This window comes from Topomyia yanbarensis, chromosome 2 (assembly GCF_030247195.1).
Source record: "Topomyia yanbarensis strain Yona2022 chromosome 2, ASM3024719v1, whole genome shotgun sequence".
NCBI lineage: Eukaryota > Metazoa > Arthropoda > Insecta > Diptera > Culicidae > Topomyia > Topomyia yanbarensis.
In genome coordinates, this window is record NC_080671.1 from 282330755 (window position 1) to 282347435 (window position 16681).

At 44.5% G+C, this 16681-nt stretch overlaps 1 protein-coding gene across 3 annotated transcripts in view; it reads left to right on the forward strand.

The window, feature by feature from the left end:
- The first annotated feature begins 2205 nt into the window (after positions 1–2205).
- The window catches only part of LOC131678575 (kinase suppressor of Ras 2), a 328515-nt gene continuing 314039 nt past the window's right edge, over positions 2206–16681 (forward strand). For 2 of the 3 annotated variants that reach the window (XM_058958797.1, XM_058958795.1), the window contains exon 1: positions 2207–2794. Coding sequence is in view for 2 of the 3 variants with exons in the window: in XM_058958795.1 (XP_058814778.1) it covers positions 2500–2794 (295 nt within the window). In the remaining variant the exon portion in view is untranslated. Of the gene's footprint in view, positions 2795–16681 lie in introns of all 3 variants that reach the window. The other variant, XM_058958796.1, reaches the window with a different exon arrangement.

Sequence of the window (16681 nt, forward strand, 5' to 3'; positions counted from 1 at the left end):
AATGAGTTTTAATTTGAGTAAAACTAACTCATTTCTTGAGTAATCACAAAATCTTCAAAGTTCTGAGTGAAAAAAATACTCTCAAAAAAGTGTGCGGAATTAGGTGTTGATTTAAATTTTAAAAATAGCCTGAAGTTAAAGCTGATGATCGTTCATCAAACTAGAAGGTAAGTTTCATTGAGTTTTGCTTGCTTTCAAATCTTACTTCCAGTTGTGTTTTTGTAGTTTCGGCAATGTATACAAGATGCCGATCGGCATGAAATAGATGCAGAGAACGACCCTTGGATTAAGTTCCCGAACATCGCAAACACCTGGGCAACGGTCTGGATCAGGTAAATGATATTTGAAATGCCAATGAATGTCTTTGTACTTTTATTAAAAATGCGGAATGATTATTTTCTGTATTTCCCTCTTGAGTAAAATGTACTCAAATTTGACATTTTTATCCCAAACTCAAAACTGAGTAAACGAGGAAAACTCAATTTTTGACTATGTGCACTTTTAATGAAATTGAGTGACTGGCTACTCAAATTTGAGTTGTTACGGATGAGCGTGAGCACTTATTCTGCAGGTTCCCACTGAGACGTCTAAAAAATTGTTTCAAAATCGTTCGACACGGGTCCAACGATGGACGTTCGTTGAACGGTTATTTGGATGTTGTCCAAATTGGTCCAACGAACGTCCTTCATTGGAAGATTTTGAAACCAACCGTTCTTAGAGGGTTGTTTTATTTAACCGTGTACCCAGTTTTCTGCACTTCTGCTAGAAAGTGCAAAAACGGTGCAGTTTCAGTGCACTCCACAGGGATGCCAGGTATATTTCCGAGAAGTCTGGAATTTTTTTTGAAAAAGTCTGGATGTGTCTGGATGGCCAAATTTTTTTTTAATAAGCTTCATTTTACATCTATGAGCCGTATTTTTTGCAATTTACTAATGAGCGACCGAAAATAAAACTCGCAAGGATAGAATATGCTTCGTAAAATCCGTTCCAAATTCATCAGAATATAAAAATCGGAAATAAACTTCAATCGTTAATCGTTAAGAATCGTTTAAAAATGTTCACCCGCAAAACTCGGTACGAATGAGCCTCCAGTATAAAAACCGGTTAAAATAAATAAATCGGTCGCAGGAGCATCCGTTTATCGTGATTTTCATGATTAAAAGTCGGCTAACAAAAACTTATTTGTAAGAATCGGACATATTTTCTTCCAGTTTTATACTGAAGGTTTTTTTATCCGACTCTTGCAGAGGAAAGTCCCAGTTCGATTTTTATACTTGAAGTTTTATATCCGGTTTTTATATTCTAATATATTTGAAACGGGTTTTACGAAGCATGTTCTGTCCTTGTGACTTTTATTTTCGGTCGCTCTAATGAAACGTTAAAAATATATTTCGGCTTTTTGAAAATTCATTAGTTGCGCCGCCAATCTGACCGATTTAAAGGCTTAATTTACAGCATACAGCATATGAATTAAATTCGAGTCTCTGAGCTTTCAGTATCTTGCATTACTGTACTTGAAGCTGATTAAAACTCAACAAAATTTATTCACATTTAGCGAAAAAAAAACTTTGGTACGTTGTGTTTCCAGTATTTCTAAAAAGTTTTGTTTTAGAAATCGTATGTCAAAAAGCAGTTCAAAAATCAACTATGCATTCTTGTAACTCATTTTATTTTCGAAATTGTCTTGATAAATCTGGACAAATTATAAAATTCTGGATCAGACAAACATAAATCTGTATGTCTGGATGACACTTAAAAATCTGGATGAATCCAGATAAATCTGGAAGGTTGGCACCCCTGGCACTCCATTACACCGGTCAGGGATGCCAAGTGTTTTTTTTAAGAAGTCTGTAATAATTTTGAAAAATGTCTGGAATTGTCTGGATTTTTTTTTGAAAAAGCTTGAGGATTTAATTTGAGGTTGTGAGCCTTCAGCGTCTTGGATTGCTGAAATTTCCAGCAGATGAAAACTCAACAAAATTTATTCGCTTTCAGCGAAATTTTTTTGCTAGTTTGTGTTTCCAACTGTTATAAAATTCGTAGCTCGAAAAGGTGGTTTAAAAATCAACAATGCATTCTTATATCTCATTTTGTTATTTTTCAAATTATCTGGATAAATCTGGACAAATTTTCTGAAATCTGGATAAGACAAACATAAATCTGTATGTCTGGACGACGCTTAAAAATCTGGGAGAATCCAGATAAATCTGGAAGGTTGGCACCCCTGACACCGGTGTCAATCAACCGAAAACTCCATAAGAAAATATTGATTTTTTACTCTTTAAAATAAGTTTAGAAAAACACAATGTGGAAATGCTTAATGAGAACAAAACAAAAAAATTATTGAGGAAATATTGTGTTTTGTAAATCATCGCGTAGAATAGTTGTCAGAAGTTACGAACCACTTTCTATTCTAGTGTTAAAGGTAGTTCAATGAGAATCTGACAAAACCAGGTGGAATAACCCTATTCCTTAGCTCTCTGCAACATCGATTTCACAATGGCTGAGAAAAAAAGTGACACAATTTTAAACAATGACAATGAAATAACTATACGCAGAGGTCTGGACGTTATACAAAGTATGATAGACATATCTGCAGATCGTCTAGAAGGTCTGAGGACACAATGTGCAACAAGCGCGGAGCTCACACAGCAAGAAATACGTACTCTCGAAACAAAGTTAGTGAAAATGTTCTCTGAATTGCTTCTGACTAAGGCAAAACTGCCGGAAAGATTGCCAAGCCGTGGACTTCCAACCGCCGGAAATGAGCTCAGACAATGGTTACGAGTTGTAGGTATGTTATATGAAATGTATTTGTGGTCATTGTTCCAAATCGCGTCTTTTTCGAAAAAGGGTTGATTTTTTTTGGAAATGGTTCTAAATGGCATATTTTACAATAAGCAATAACAAAAATTCGGGAGGAAAGCTTTAAAGTAGTTTTAAACTGGAGAAATAAGTGTTTCCCCGTTACCTTTATAACAGAGGCATTGCGCATGAGAAAGTGACGCTAAGGGCGAAGGTAGTGTGATGTGGCTTGGTCGCATAATCGAGTCCAAGGATTCCAAGCGGCGCAAAGCCGCTGAGAATCCGCAGGACGAGGTGGTCGGGATCTTGCGATCGAAGGGTGCAATCAAACCTGTAATCCACTCGTTTCGTTTGCCCGGTATACTCAAACATAGGGGCTATTCCTACACGCAGACAAAAATAGTAAAGATAAACAAATTTTGGTTTCAAATAACAATTTTCCCGTTTGATATAGTGACAAACAAGATTCAGGTTTGATTCAATCAATGCTGTTGCTTGAAATTACGAACAAATTCATTTGTTGGCTTTTCAATAGTTTCAACAAATATTTCGTTTGAATCAAAAAAATCATGATAAGTTTAAACCAACAAACAAGTTCGAAACAAAAGCAAATCTTTTGTATTAACCAAAGGAGAGAACAACTCAAATTTAGTTGAAAACAAACAAACAAGCTGTTGGTTTTTAAAAAAGGGATCAGTTAGATCCAACAAATTTTATTTTGATTCTACAATGTTTCTATTTAAAATGCAAACAGAAGTTTTTGTTGAACTAAACCAAATGTATGCTTTCGAGAAACGCCCATTTTAGTTTGAAACAGTCATTCGTCACGTTTTAGATTCAACTAAACGTTTTGTTGATTCAAAAAGGCCTGATTCTTCTGCGTGTAGTTTAAGTCCGACTGATAGGCAGCGAAGTCGGACAGCACTTGAATCAAGCGATGTGGCATATCCACATTCGGTACTGACAATATTATATTTTTGTTTTCTCATTGTCCTGACAAAAGGTTTATCCACCAGGCTCTCGTTCGATTAATAAATTACAAATTACAATTAATAAATACTATCCCATTAAGATTTCTGACAGCTCATTTACAACCACAGATGCAAAGTCAAACCCTGGGACGGGACCTGCGGAAAAAAACGCGTGTCCAATTGATCCAGCACGCAAATGTCAGATTGAACCGGCTGTCCTTAGAGTGATTAATATGGGGAGTATTCTATTTGAAATTTAGAAAATGCTAACTTACTTTCAAATATATCTATAAATTAATCATTAGATCAATAATGATAGTGGAGATGATAGTGCTTTCATTAACTTCGAGATCGTCAATTCTTGTGGACTTCTCCATCTATTCTCTCAAATCAGGATTCACCGGAAAATGTTGAAAAGTTATCTACGGATTTTTCGCTTTACTACGACCGCAATTTTTACCTTGATAATGGATTCACGAAAAAAAAATTGAAAGTTCAATTCTTGTGTGTTCTTTAAAAAAGTCATGTCATTTCTTGAACTACACCAAGTATTAGTGTGTGTGAATCGAAGAAGTAAGATATAACAAACAAAAATAAAGAATAAGAAAACACGAATCCGCAGGTCCCGTCCCAGGTCAAACCAAAGGAGTGTGGTTTGTTGGTTTGTTTGCCTCACGAAATACATAACCTTAACCGCTTTTTGAAGTGCATTTTTTTTGTTTTCCTCACGAAATAATTCGGCACCGTTTCTTTTTTAACGGGAGTAGAAAGGTCAATTATCGGCCCTTACACACTCTTAGAAAAAAGTAAGCTTTTATGCTTAAAATTTAATTATTTTCCAGTTTGCCTTATTTAGTTTCAAAATGATTAAATCGATTTAAGTCATGATGTAAACTTCTCCCAATTTAAGGACGATTCAGACGATACATCAGCTTCCGTCAACGTCAACGGAACGTCACCGTTCCGTCAGGATAAGTTTGGGACCGTCCATAAATGACGTAGCATTTTTTGAGCGATTTTTAACACCCCCCTCCCCCATCGTAGCATTTCGTCACAAACCTCTAAGTACTCCACCTGGTAATTACGTAGCTTGACGGTAACTCTACCCCTCCCCTTGTCCCCGTAAAATTAAAAAAAAATAAAAAACGATGTTAGTTTTTCTCCTTTAAAAAAGCTACGTAGCATGCACATGACCCCCTACCCCCTGTCATCACACATCACAAAATACAAAACTCCCCCCTCCCCCATATAATGCTACGTCATTTATGGATGATCCCTTTAATACTTTTCTCTTGTGCCCGTTCACATGTGCCGTACGTCAAAACGTTTCGTGCCGTTGATGTTGTGTGTGAACGATTCCATCTAACAGCATGTAATTAAACTTGACGTTTCGTTTGCGTTCCATGCCGGTGACGGAAGCCTGATGTATCGTGTGATTCGTACTTAGGTCTGACAATGATTACTTTTTTCTGAGGCAACCGGCTGAAAATGAAACCAGAGCAATAAGAACATAAAAATATAAAAGAAAAAAAAAAGATGGGTGGGTAATGTCTGCGACATAACCGGAGAGATGTAGAATACATAAGGAACACGTTCTTCAAATATGTTGATACTCATTAGGATTTTCGGACAAAAGCTGATTTGGGCGAGGAATATTTCAAATTATTCTTTACAAAAATGATGGTGGTCCTGAAAAGGACCGGTTTTGTTGGCGTTGTTGGCCTTGGTGAGGGAGATGGCTAACGATGAAATTAATTGTTAGCATGAGGAAGTCGCGTAGTACTGGCCAATGGAAGAACAGATAATAATTGATTCCTGAAAATCAATTTTTCTTTATTCATGTAAATTATACATACTTACAAATCTAACAGAAGATTCCTGATCATATTTCTGAATCATTAGTGCGAACATTGTGTAATTTGGTTAAGTACAATGAAAGTTACAAACTTTCCAAACTCGACCTTCTGTTCATTCAGAAATATTGAAATGGGGTGTCGTGGTCACAATAAAAAAAGATGGGTGGGTAATGTCTGTCACATAACCGGAGCGTCGTGATTTCAATTCGAGACGTTAATTTAAATCTAATAATATTCAACAGAATCACGTTTGAATGGGAAATTTTCAAATAATTCTCTATGGTAATAATGGTGGTTCTGAAAAGAACCTTTGGTATCGGCGTTGGTGTTGATGGTGATGCGCTGGATCGTTGGATATTTTTGGCATGATAGTTACGTGCCTGGCGAACTGTTTTGTAGCCTCGAACAAAACGACAAGACTGGCTTCTTCGGGTACCATTACGGCTGAACTTTATAAGCTTAGCTCGACTTTGAAATCCTGCACAATCTCACGAATCAGACACTGGTAGGGCCATTTTGTTTGCTACTAGCACGGAGCTGCACAAAAAATCATTTAATGCAGTTAGTTCACGGGGGCTGCCAAAAAGCTTGAATAGAAGCATGCGACTTCAACGTTTCTCTTAAACACATGCAACAACACATTCGTTTTGGTAATACTGATAATAACAGTAGAAAGGAATGGAAAAGCAGTGCACGAAACGAGCGAGAGGATAATTTAAATTTTTGTTCCGTGTGCAAGCTACTTCTTTCCACCCAACGTATTATGTTGCTTGTTGAAAATTTGCTACACACCTTAAAATAAAAGTTTCAGTTTAACTCTCACTAGAACACAATTGATTGGTCCTGAAAAGAACCGTTGCTTTTATTGTAATTTACGCCCACTCCCACAAACCGACCAAGTAGGCATCAGTGGCTTCATTACGGCTGAGTTTTGTAAGCGTAGCTCGACTTTGAAGTAATATACAACCTTACGAACCAGACGCTGGAATGTTAGCCAGCGGATTAGTTGCTCCGTTGCCCTTTAGTTGGGGCGAAATACTAGCATGGCGACAGTTCCTGATCGGTAGTTGGTTGCGATGGGCCACCAGTAGCTGGGGCACTTTTGCGGACCGTCATCATCGCCAACTGCTTGTTATTGTTATTGTTTATTGGGGCTTTAACCTATAGGTCATTCGCCCATGAAATAAAGCGAGATTACAATTCATAATTATACGTTACATTTCATTTCGTTTGCGTAATTCATTTTATTGTTTAGATGCTGTCGTATAGGCCGGCGTCCTTTAGGAAGAGGAGGAGTGCCTCCTCCCGAACCGGGTCGTTGGATAGGGTGTCCCGTATCGAACCAGTCAGGCCGTACTGATGCCGTAGGTCCTCCAGTTCTCGGCAGTTGCACAGCAGGTGTTCGACGGTGAGCCGGGTGTTGCAGGAGGCACATTCTGGGACGGGCTCGCTGGACACGGTGTGTGCGTGGGTTACTCGTGTGTGCCCCACGCGGAGTCGGGAGAGTATTTTTTGTTCCCTCTGGCTGTCTCGGTCGGTCCAGGTGTCGGCTGACCCTTTGATTTTTTGGGTGTGATTTCGAGAACTCCGCCAGTGGTTGGTGAATCCGTTCTGCAAGCTGATGTTGAATTCCCTGATGATGTCTATGGTTGGAGTCTCATTAGGGAGCCGGGTCCGGGCCCGTCTGCCGATGAGGGCTAATCGGTCGGCGTCTGTGTTACCCTTGATGCCGCTGTGACCCGGAACCCAGCAGATTGTAACCAATGGGTCTCGAAGTGTCTCGATGGCCTGAACGAAGGGATGTTTGGAGGTAGGCGGAAGGAGAGCCCGTTCCCCAAGCCGCTGATCCCCGCTCCTACACCGTCGTTCGCTTTGGAACCGTCGGTGAAGATTTTAGTGTGATGTGAATATCTTCGGTTAATTAGCTGTCTATATTTAACTAGTATGCTGCTGGGGTGATCGCCAACTTTTATAGTGCGAGCAAGGCTGTCGTCGGTGTTGGGTCCGGGGTCGTACCAGGCCCGCGGTCTCACCCGGTGTAGACGAGCGATGGGTGGGAGGTCGTTGCTGGTAAACTCCTGGTGCAGGTTGGTGGCGGTGGTGAGAAGGGGGCATTCGTCGCCCGAAGTTTTCTCTAGGAAGCTTAGTGCTCTTCTGAAGGCCACCCTGGCTGTTTCCCAGCGGCAGGGTAGAACTCCTGCCTCTACACAGGCAGCTTCGGCCGGGGTACTCGGTAGTAGACCGGAGGCTAGCCGCACCGCTCCGTGGTATAAGGGCCCGAGGATGTCGGAGAGTCCGTCTAGGTTCCGGCAAGTCATCTCGATCCCGTAGAAGATTCTGCTGTGGATAAGAGATCGCACGACGTTAAGCGCTGCTCGGCGGTTGTTTTTGGGGTGGTGGGCGCAAATGGTCCGGACTAGTCGCTTTCTGCTCTGGCAGTCTTTTTTCAGTCGCCGGAAGTGAGGTATCATTGTCAGTTTCCGGTCGAGGGTGATCCCGAGGACGACCGGTTCCTTTCGGAACGGAATTACTGTACCGTTGAGGCGGATTGGACGAGCGTTGGCTGGGTGATATGTGCTGCAGCAGTGTGTAATGGCGCACTTGGTGGCGGCGATGTTGAATCCGGTGGCGAGTGCCCATCGGCCGACTGCGTTGACGGCGGCCTGCAGTGATATTCTTGTGCGCGGGATCGTCTTCCCGAGAGCTACCAATATGATGTCGTCCGCGTACACGAAGACATAGACGCCCCCGGGTAGCGCGGTGAAGAGCGAATTCATCCTCACTAAGAAGAGGGTCACGGCTAGTATCGATCCTTGTGGCACTCCGTTGGCCTCGCGGAATTCGTCGGAGAGTGTGCCGCCTATGCATACCCGAAAGCGGCGGTTGGTTAGGAAATTTTGGATGAAGACGCCTAGGTTCCCCTGTATGCCCCATCGTTGGAGTTGTTGAAGGACGCCTTCGCGCCAGACTGTGTTGTAAGCTTTTGCTATGTCGAGTATGGCAATATCGGCGTGGATGCCTTCGGACCTTGCTCTGTCTAGTACCTCGCCGAGCGAGCCCAGGTGTGCCCCGGTGCCGAATCCCTTCCGGAAAGCGAATTGGCGTGGGTCAAGTAGTTTCTCGTCTTCCAGCCACGTAGTCAGTCGCCGGTTTACCATCCTCTCCAGTGTCTTAGCGGTGCATGACAGCAGGCTGATTGGCCTGAAGTCGCTGGGGGCACGGGTACCCTGGCATTTTTTAGGAATGGGGACTACGTGGGCCAGTTTCCATTCCTCTGGGAAGGACCCGCGTTCCCAGATAGTGTTAAAAGAGTCTAGGAGGGCTCTTTTGCCTCCAGGCGGGAGATGCCTAAGCATCGGGTAACCAATCCTGTCAGGGCCGTCGGACTTTCCTCGTGCGTTAGTGAGAGCGACGGCAAGTTCCGCTCCGGTAAAGGGTCTGTTGTAGGTGGCTGCGGAGTTTGGCGTGAAGGTCGTAGGGGAGGCTTCGAGTCTGCTTTTTTTCTGAGCGAATGCGGCTGGCAGGGCTTTGTCGGCGGATAACGTTTCGAAGTGGCAGCCTATCTTGTTCGCGATTTCCTCTGGGTCAGTAATGGTGGTGTTGTTGACCGCTAAAGAGTAGCCATTTTGTCGACGTTTGCCACTGAGCGCGTTGACCCGTCTCCACAGCTCCGTGGTTGAGGAGTCCGTGTGGATACCGTCCACGAAGTTCCTCCAGCTGGTTTCTTTAGCCGTTTGGATTGTTTTCCTCGCAGCGTTTCGGAGCGTTCTAAAGTTGTCCGCTCTTTGGTCCCGAAGGGGGTGATTGGGCGGTGTTTTTTGTAAGGTTCGGAGAGCTTTCCGGCGAGCTTTGACGGCAGCGGCCACTTCCGGATTCCACCAGTGCACGGCACGGTGTGGTGGTACCCCGCTTGTTCGGGGGATGGTTTCTTTCGCTGCGTAGACGATAGTTTCTGATAGGTCGACCAGTGAGTACGTACGGTCTCGAACAAGGTGGGACTGTATGGCAGCGTCGTAGGCATCCCAGTCGGCGTTTTCATATAGCCAACGTCTTCGTCGGGTGGTTTTAAGTTGGAGGCGATTTATGCGTAGCACGATGGGGAAGTGGTCACTCCCGGCGGTATCGTTGGACGTGGACCAGCCGCATATCCCAGCGATGGAACTGGAGGCGAAGGTGACGTCGAGGGCGGAGGAGGCGTTACCACGGATGAACGTGGTACTACCGTCGTTTAGTATCACGGCGTCGATTTCCTCGATGAGTTTGACGATCTCGTTACCTCGGTGGCAGCACTTGTCCGAGCCCCAGGCCTTATGGTGGGCGTTGAGGTCCCCCATGACGATGAATGGGGCGGGGACCTGGTTGATCAGGCTGGTTAGTTGGCTTCGTATGTTGGTAACCCCTTGTGGTAGGTAGATGGATACAATAGAGCAGCGGATGGGGGTTGATATCCTCCTGGCGACCGCTATTAGTTCCGTGTTGAGGGGGAGGTGCACCGACAGGAGTTCCACTTTGATGCCCAATCCGATGGTTTGGTGGTTGTTGTCTCCTCTGGCCGTCTCCCAATCGTATCTGTTTCCGAACCATGGGGTGGGGTCAACGCCGGTGTGCAAGTGGGTTTCCTGAATGGCGAGGCAAAGTGGTTCGGTGCCGGCGATTATGTTCTGTAGGTCCCCTAGGTTGTTCCTTAGGCCGTTGATGTTCCACTGGACGGCTAGCGTGGAATATTCTGAGCCGGTGCTGTTGGTCATTGAGACGCTGTTGGGACTGCGCGGTGGGCTACCTGGAAATGATTCGGAGCCGTACGACTGGTCTTGGTGGGAGTAGGGTGTGGTTAGACTTACCCGGTGGTGATCCGGGCCCCCTGCACCAGCAGCCGCCGAAGGCTCGTCGGTGAGGGCCGGTACATCCGCGGACAGGGCTGGTGCAGGGGAAGAGGCTTTCTCCCTTGACAGGAAGCTATCGGCTTCGTGCGCTTTGTTTGTGTTGAGGGGGTAATTTTTGTTGCAGTTGTTGATGGGTGGCCTGGCGTACGTCCCTTCCAATGACTGCGGGAGGTAGAGCAAGGGGTCCGCAGGCGTTGTGTCGGTGGTTTTTGTGCGTTTCGTTGCGGGTAGGTTTTGGTATCGTTTTCTGAAGCGTGTGGTCAACCAAACGTCGGCGGTTCGATCATTCCTTGAAAAAGAGTTTGTGGCGCTGAATTGTTCTTGTCGGTTGGAATGTTGATATGGACTTACCCGGGATGTGCCCGGGCCTCCCGCACCAGCAGCCGCCGGGGGAGCATCGCTGTAAGGCGGAACGTCCCCGGTCAGGGCCGGCACGGGGAAGTGGGTGTCACGATTGGTGACTACTGGTTTCCTGGATGGTCTAAAACGTACCGGATGCCAAGAGCAACCGGGAACCGGGCTGAGGTCTCGTCGTACTCGTTGCTGTTGGTGAGTAGGAGTTTCCCGGCTGAGAGTTCTTCCCGGTGGTCCGCCAGGTGTGGGGATATCGGGAGACCTGAACCGGTTCTCGTTGCAGTGGAGCTGTTTGCTTAGTTTTTCTGATACTGGTGTCATTTTTGGGATCAGGCGGGGAGATCGCCTACTCTGGGGCCCGGCAAGATGCGGGGCGTTGGAGGCGGTCGTGGTTCCCGTCGTTTGGGATTGCTGTGTTGGTGGATTCTCTGGATTTCTGTCTGGTTGGCCTGAGATGGATGGTGAATGCGTAAATCGAATGCTAATGGGGATGTTAAAGGTACTTCCCTGCTGGTGCTCCAATGGTCCTGTGTCAACAGCCGCCGGGGGTGCGTCGGACGTATCCGGAACTTCCCCGGTCAGGGTCGACACAGGCGGGCTTTGTTTTATGTTGCTGTTGAATTCGTTGTTTTTTATTGGCATCCCCAGTTGGTATGATCGTTGTATGGCTAGTCGGACATTACGAAAGACGCTTGGGGCATGGAGTTTTGCGTCGTTTCGGTGTCTGAGATGTTCAAATGTCCGGATAGTGAAGGGCTGTTGTTGCGGGAATTCGCTCGGGTTGTCCGTTGTTGTTTCGGTGGTGCTGGCTCTGTTTTGTTTCCGATAGGGCTTCGGGATTTATCCCCATCGCCTGCTCGGCTACGATTTCTTTGCTGCTTTCGTTCGTCACGAAGTCGGGGGTCTCGCTGTTGTTTCGCGGCTACTACGTTACATTCGGTCGATATCGTGGTGATCGGGTTTAGTTTGTTGACGTTTCCCTGCTCTACTTTCGGTGAAGTGTTAGCTCTGCTTACCTCGGTGAGTTGTTGCTTGGCAATTCTAAGCTGGCGAACAGCCTCCGCCAGGTGGTTTTTTAGGTTTAATATTTCATCGTCCCGGTCATCTTTTGGCGGATTGCTCTTTTCGCCCTTTAGCCTAATGAGCTCCGCCTTCAGTTTAGCGATAGTGGAATCTTTCTCGTTGTCTTTCGATTCCGTGCCTTTCTGGGTTTGTTCGGCGTAACTTGGTCCTTTGCGCTTTTGTGTTATTAGAGCTCTTGCTTCGGGGAAGGAAAGGTTTAGTGAAACTTTCGCTTTAATGATGGCTACCTCTTCCATGTATTTGGGGCACTCTTTTGCTCTTGTTGAGTGCTCTCCGCTGCAGTTTATACACTTCGAGACTTGGGTGCATGGGTTATCTTTGGCTGATGGGTGGTTCAGACTGCAGTTCAAGCAAGTTTCTTTGTTGGGGCACACCCTAGTGCCATGCCCAAATTTGCCACAGCGGTAGCACAGCATGGGGGATGGGTAGTAGGGCCGGATGCTAGTGCGTACCAATCCGAGGTAAATGTAGTCGGGGAGGGTTGAGCCACTAAAAGATATCACCACCAGAGGAGTATTGCTCACTACTCCTTCGTGCAGCTTGGTGATCCTACGCACTGCTGTGACTCCTTGACCTTTCAGCTCGTCAAGAAGTTCTTCGTTGCTCATGTCTTTGGTGTCGATATCGTAAACGACACCATGAGTAATGTTGAGAGTGGGGTGAGAAACCACCTCAACTTTTTGCCCGTCGATCAGCTCGTTCAAACTCATCAGCGCGTTATATGCCTTTTTCGACGTCGTCCTTAAGACATAGCGGGTCCCTCTACCTTCTTTTGTGGCCGAAACCACCTTTGTCGGATCGCATCCTAACACACGTTGTACCGATTTCAAAATCGTGAACGGGTTAGTCGTCAGTCGGGCATCGGAATCACCGTCCAATGATTTCGCTCGCAGTAGCAGAGTCTGCTTGTCGATTATATCGCCAGAGTTTAAGTACCCTGGCAAAGTCCGACTCAAGGATGGGCCGCTGCTCCCCGGGGTGGGGAGAGGGGGAGGTTCCCCCATTAGGTTGGTTGTTTATGGGTTGTCAGGTGGGCGGAGGTTGGCTCTTTCAAAATGCACCCTTTACACTGCACTACACTACCGCCGGCACCTATGGAGCCGATTACACTATTTCGGTTTGAATTCGCGCGCGCACGTGCAACTTTTCAAACCAATGCTCGTGGTGGAGGCGGAGGGTTGACCACGGTTTGCACTTTTGATTTGATGGAGACGCGCTATCGCTCGACTCCTTCGGAGTCTGTGCTCCTGGTATCAGTGGAAAAGTCGATTTGGATTTTCGGCTTAAAATTCGAGTAGCCTTCGCACTGATGATACACGGCACTTCGCACTCACGTAACGGACCGGGCGGAAACCAGTTGGTATACTAACCGGGAGGCGGAGCCCGAACTTCGGAAACTATATGGGTGGCGTGGACCGGACGAAAGTTTGGGTTTTAAACGCGGAGCTTGTGTTGAGAACAACTATCGGCTCCGAGTGAGTGAACCTAACTGTGCCAACTGCTTTCCTCCGGTGGACTGGCTGCTTGCTAGTGCTTGAACGAATACGAATGATGAGAAAAACCGACCGACCAATATTCATATATGAAAACACGAGAAAGCACTACTATCGCTCTCCCGCTCGTTTTCGTGCCATTCCTGTGCCTTTCCTTTCCGTTCGGCTACCAATACTAGCATAACCAAAACGAATATTCTGTCTTTCCATCGCCTTCAATCTAGTGGCCAGTGCTAGCAAACTTGCATGTTCAGTTTTTCAATAACAACATTCCAACAATATTTTCAAAGAATGTTGCAGATTTGAAAAGAAGGAAGGAGAAGATTTTCACAAATTTAAATTCTTTTGTTTTATTTGTTAGCGCTGATAAAGGCTATTTAGTTTGCTACTAGCAAGGAGCTGCACAAACAAATCGATTTATGCAGTTAATCAACGGAGGCTGCCAAAAAGTTCGAATAAAAGCATGCGACTAGTGTACTTTGCATGTTCTATATTTTATCAATACTAGAGAGGATCAATAAAATAATTCAAATTGTTATAGCGACATGCAATTGTGGCAACACTGACCATGAGATGGTGGGGGAACACGCACATTCGTTTTAGTTATGATGGTAGTAGCAGCAGAAAGGAATGGAAAAGCAGTGCACGAAAACGAGCGAGAGAAGATAATTTAAATTCTCTTTCTTTCTTTCCACACATCGTATTTCTTATATTGCTTTCTGAAAATTGTTATACACCATAAAATGTAAATTTCAGTTTAACTCTTATTAGAACACAATTAATTGGTCCTGTAAAGAACCGTTTATTGTTTTATTGCGGGAGCATAATTCAGACGCACTCCCCGCGGACACGGTGAGCTAGAAAGCACTATTTTGCATTCTCGAACAAACCGACCAAGTAGGCATCGTTGGCTTCTCGGGGCATCATTACGACTGAGCTTTGTAAGCGTAGCTCGACTTTGCAGTCCTGCACAATCTCACGACCCAGACGCTGGAACGATAGCCTACTCTGTTGCCCTTTAGTTGGGGCGAAATTCTTGCAGGGCGACAGTTCCTGATCGGGTTGCGATGAGTCACCAGTAGCTGGGGCACTTTTTCCGCCGTCGTCATCGCCGACTGCTTTTCTTCGGTGGACTGGCTGCTTGCTATTGCTTGAACGAATACGAATGATGAGAAAAACCGACCGACAGATATTTATATAATCGCGCTAATATGCACTACTATCGCTTTCTCCCTCGTTCTCGTGCCGTGCATGAGCCTTTCCTTTCCGTCCGGCTTCTAATGGCCTAACCAAAGGAATATGCCGTCTTTCCCCCACCAAGTGCTCTCGTCAAGCAACCCAATGCGAATAACCATACGAACAAACATGTAGTGGACCTATATATAAACTTTTCATTATTTTATTGTTCGGTTGGTCTACCATAACGACGGCTCTGTGCGGGATGGGCTGAAAATTTTCACTTTTCCGAGTCGTTTTCGAAAGATTTTTCAAAACACATTTTTTTTGTTATTAGTACATGTTATACATACTTCAAATTTTAATACAGCATAGAGGAACATATTTGCAACAAATTGGCCTAAAAATCAAATCATTCTGTTAAGTATGATAAAAGTTATTAACGTTCAAAATCTGACGCGGCGCCGCAGCCGATATTTTGAAACGGGACCCCTATATTGAAACCTTAAATGTATTCTACATTAAAAACAGAATTAACCTTTTCTAATTGTTTATTAGCTTTATGCAATATTCGAACACTATTCTGGTGGGTTTCTGAGAATACGGAAACCAGCTACCAAGGCTGCTGCCGGGGGCTGAAACATGTTTTGCGATATTCTTGGGTTCTGACTCGACGGCGGACCGATTGTTCGTTGTTTCGGTGTGGTGCCGATTGAGCTGACTACACAATCGATGAAGCAGGTCAGTTTGGCCATCTGCATTAATTGTTGCTCTTGGAAGAATCGAGGCGGGGCATTCAACTTGATCATGAACGTTCCGACCGGGGACAACCAATTGCTGGCTGGACATGTTTCGGGGAAATGGATCCGATCAGGATCGTTAAAATGGCGAGCTTCTCGGTCTATCAATCATACTACCGACGGAACCTGTAAGTAGTGAACAAAATAAGAATAAATTATTGGACAGGGGAAAAAGGTAATGAATGAAAATAATACGTATGAGGTACTTGGAAAAGGCTACGATGAGTTCGCATCAAGTTAGGCACCAAAATCCAGGCACCAAATTTTTTTTTTGGCATTCCCTTTACCACCGGTGGAGCCACCTATGGAAAAGTAGTGAAAGCTTCAAGCACCAAATTTTGGTGTCAAGTTAGGCACCCAAATTCAGGCACCAAATACTCTTTGCTGTTTGTCCTTAGATTTAGATTGTAATTATTTACAATATATGCTGTAAAAAATCGAATATGTACTATATGGACCTCAAAATTCAACAGATAGGTAAGGGGGTAAGGGTGTGTGGAATGCGATAAAAATAAACGAAAAAATGCCTAATGCGGGTCTTTATACAATTTTTTACAATATATGCTGTAAACAATCAAATCCCGTTTATCTCGCCCTCAAAATTCAGCAGACGAAAGATAAGGATGTGTAGAATGCGATAAAAATAATCATGAATATGCCTCTTGGTATGTCCCCATACAACTTTTGAGGATTTTTCTTTTGCTTACATATTTTGTGGTTGTTTGCGAAATATGCTGTAAAAAATCAAATCCCGTTTATCTCGCCCTCAAAACTCAGCAGATGATAGATAAGGGTGTGTAGAATGCGATAAAAATAATTATGAATATGCCTCTTGGTATGTCCCCATACAACTTTTGAGGATTTTTCTTTTGCTTACATATTTTGTGGTTGTTTGTAAAATATGCTGTTTACATATTTCGTTTTGCTTTTTTTTTATTTCGATTATAGAGGTTTCAATATTAAGATCATTCGCCTCTTATGGTTGAAAAAAATCTCTAATGAATTTTTTTTAACCCTATGTGCGGGGTCAGGACTCGAACCCAGGTACGCTGCGTATAAGGTAATCGATTTACCAACTAAAGACATATTTTGTGGTTGTATACAAAATATGCTGTAAAAAATCTAATCCCGTTTATCTCGCCCTCAAAATTCAGCAGATGATAGACAAGGATGTGTAGAATGCGATAGAAATAATCATGAATATGCCTCTTGGTATGACCCCATACAACTTTTGAGGATTTTTCTTTTGCTTACATATTT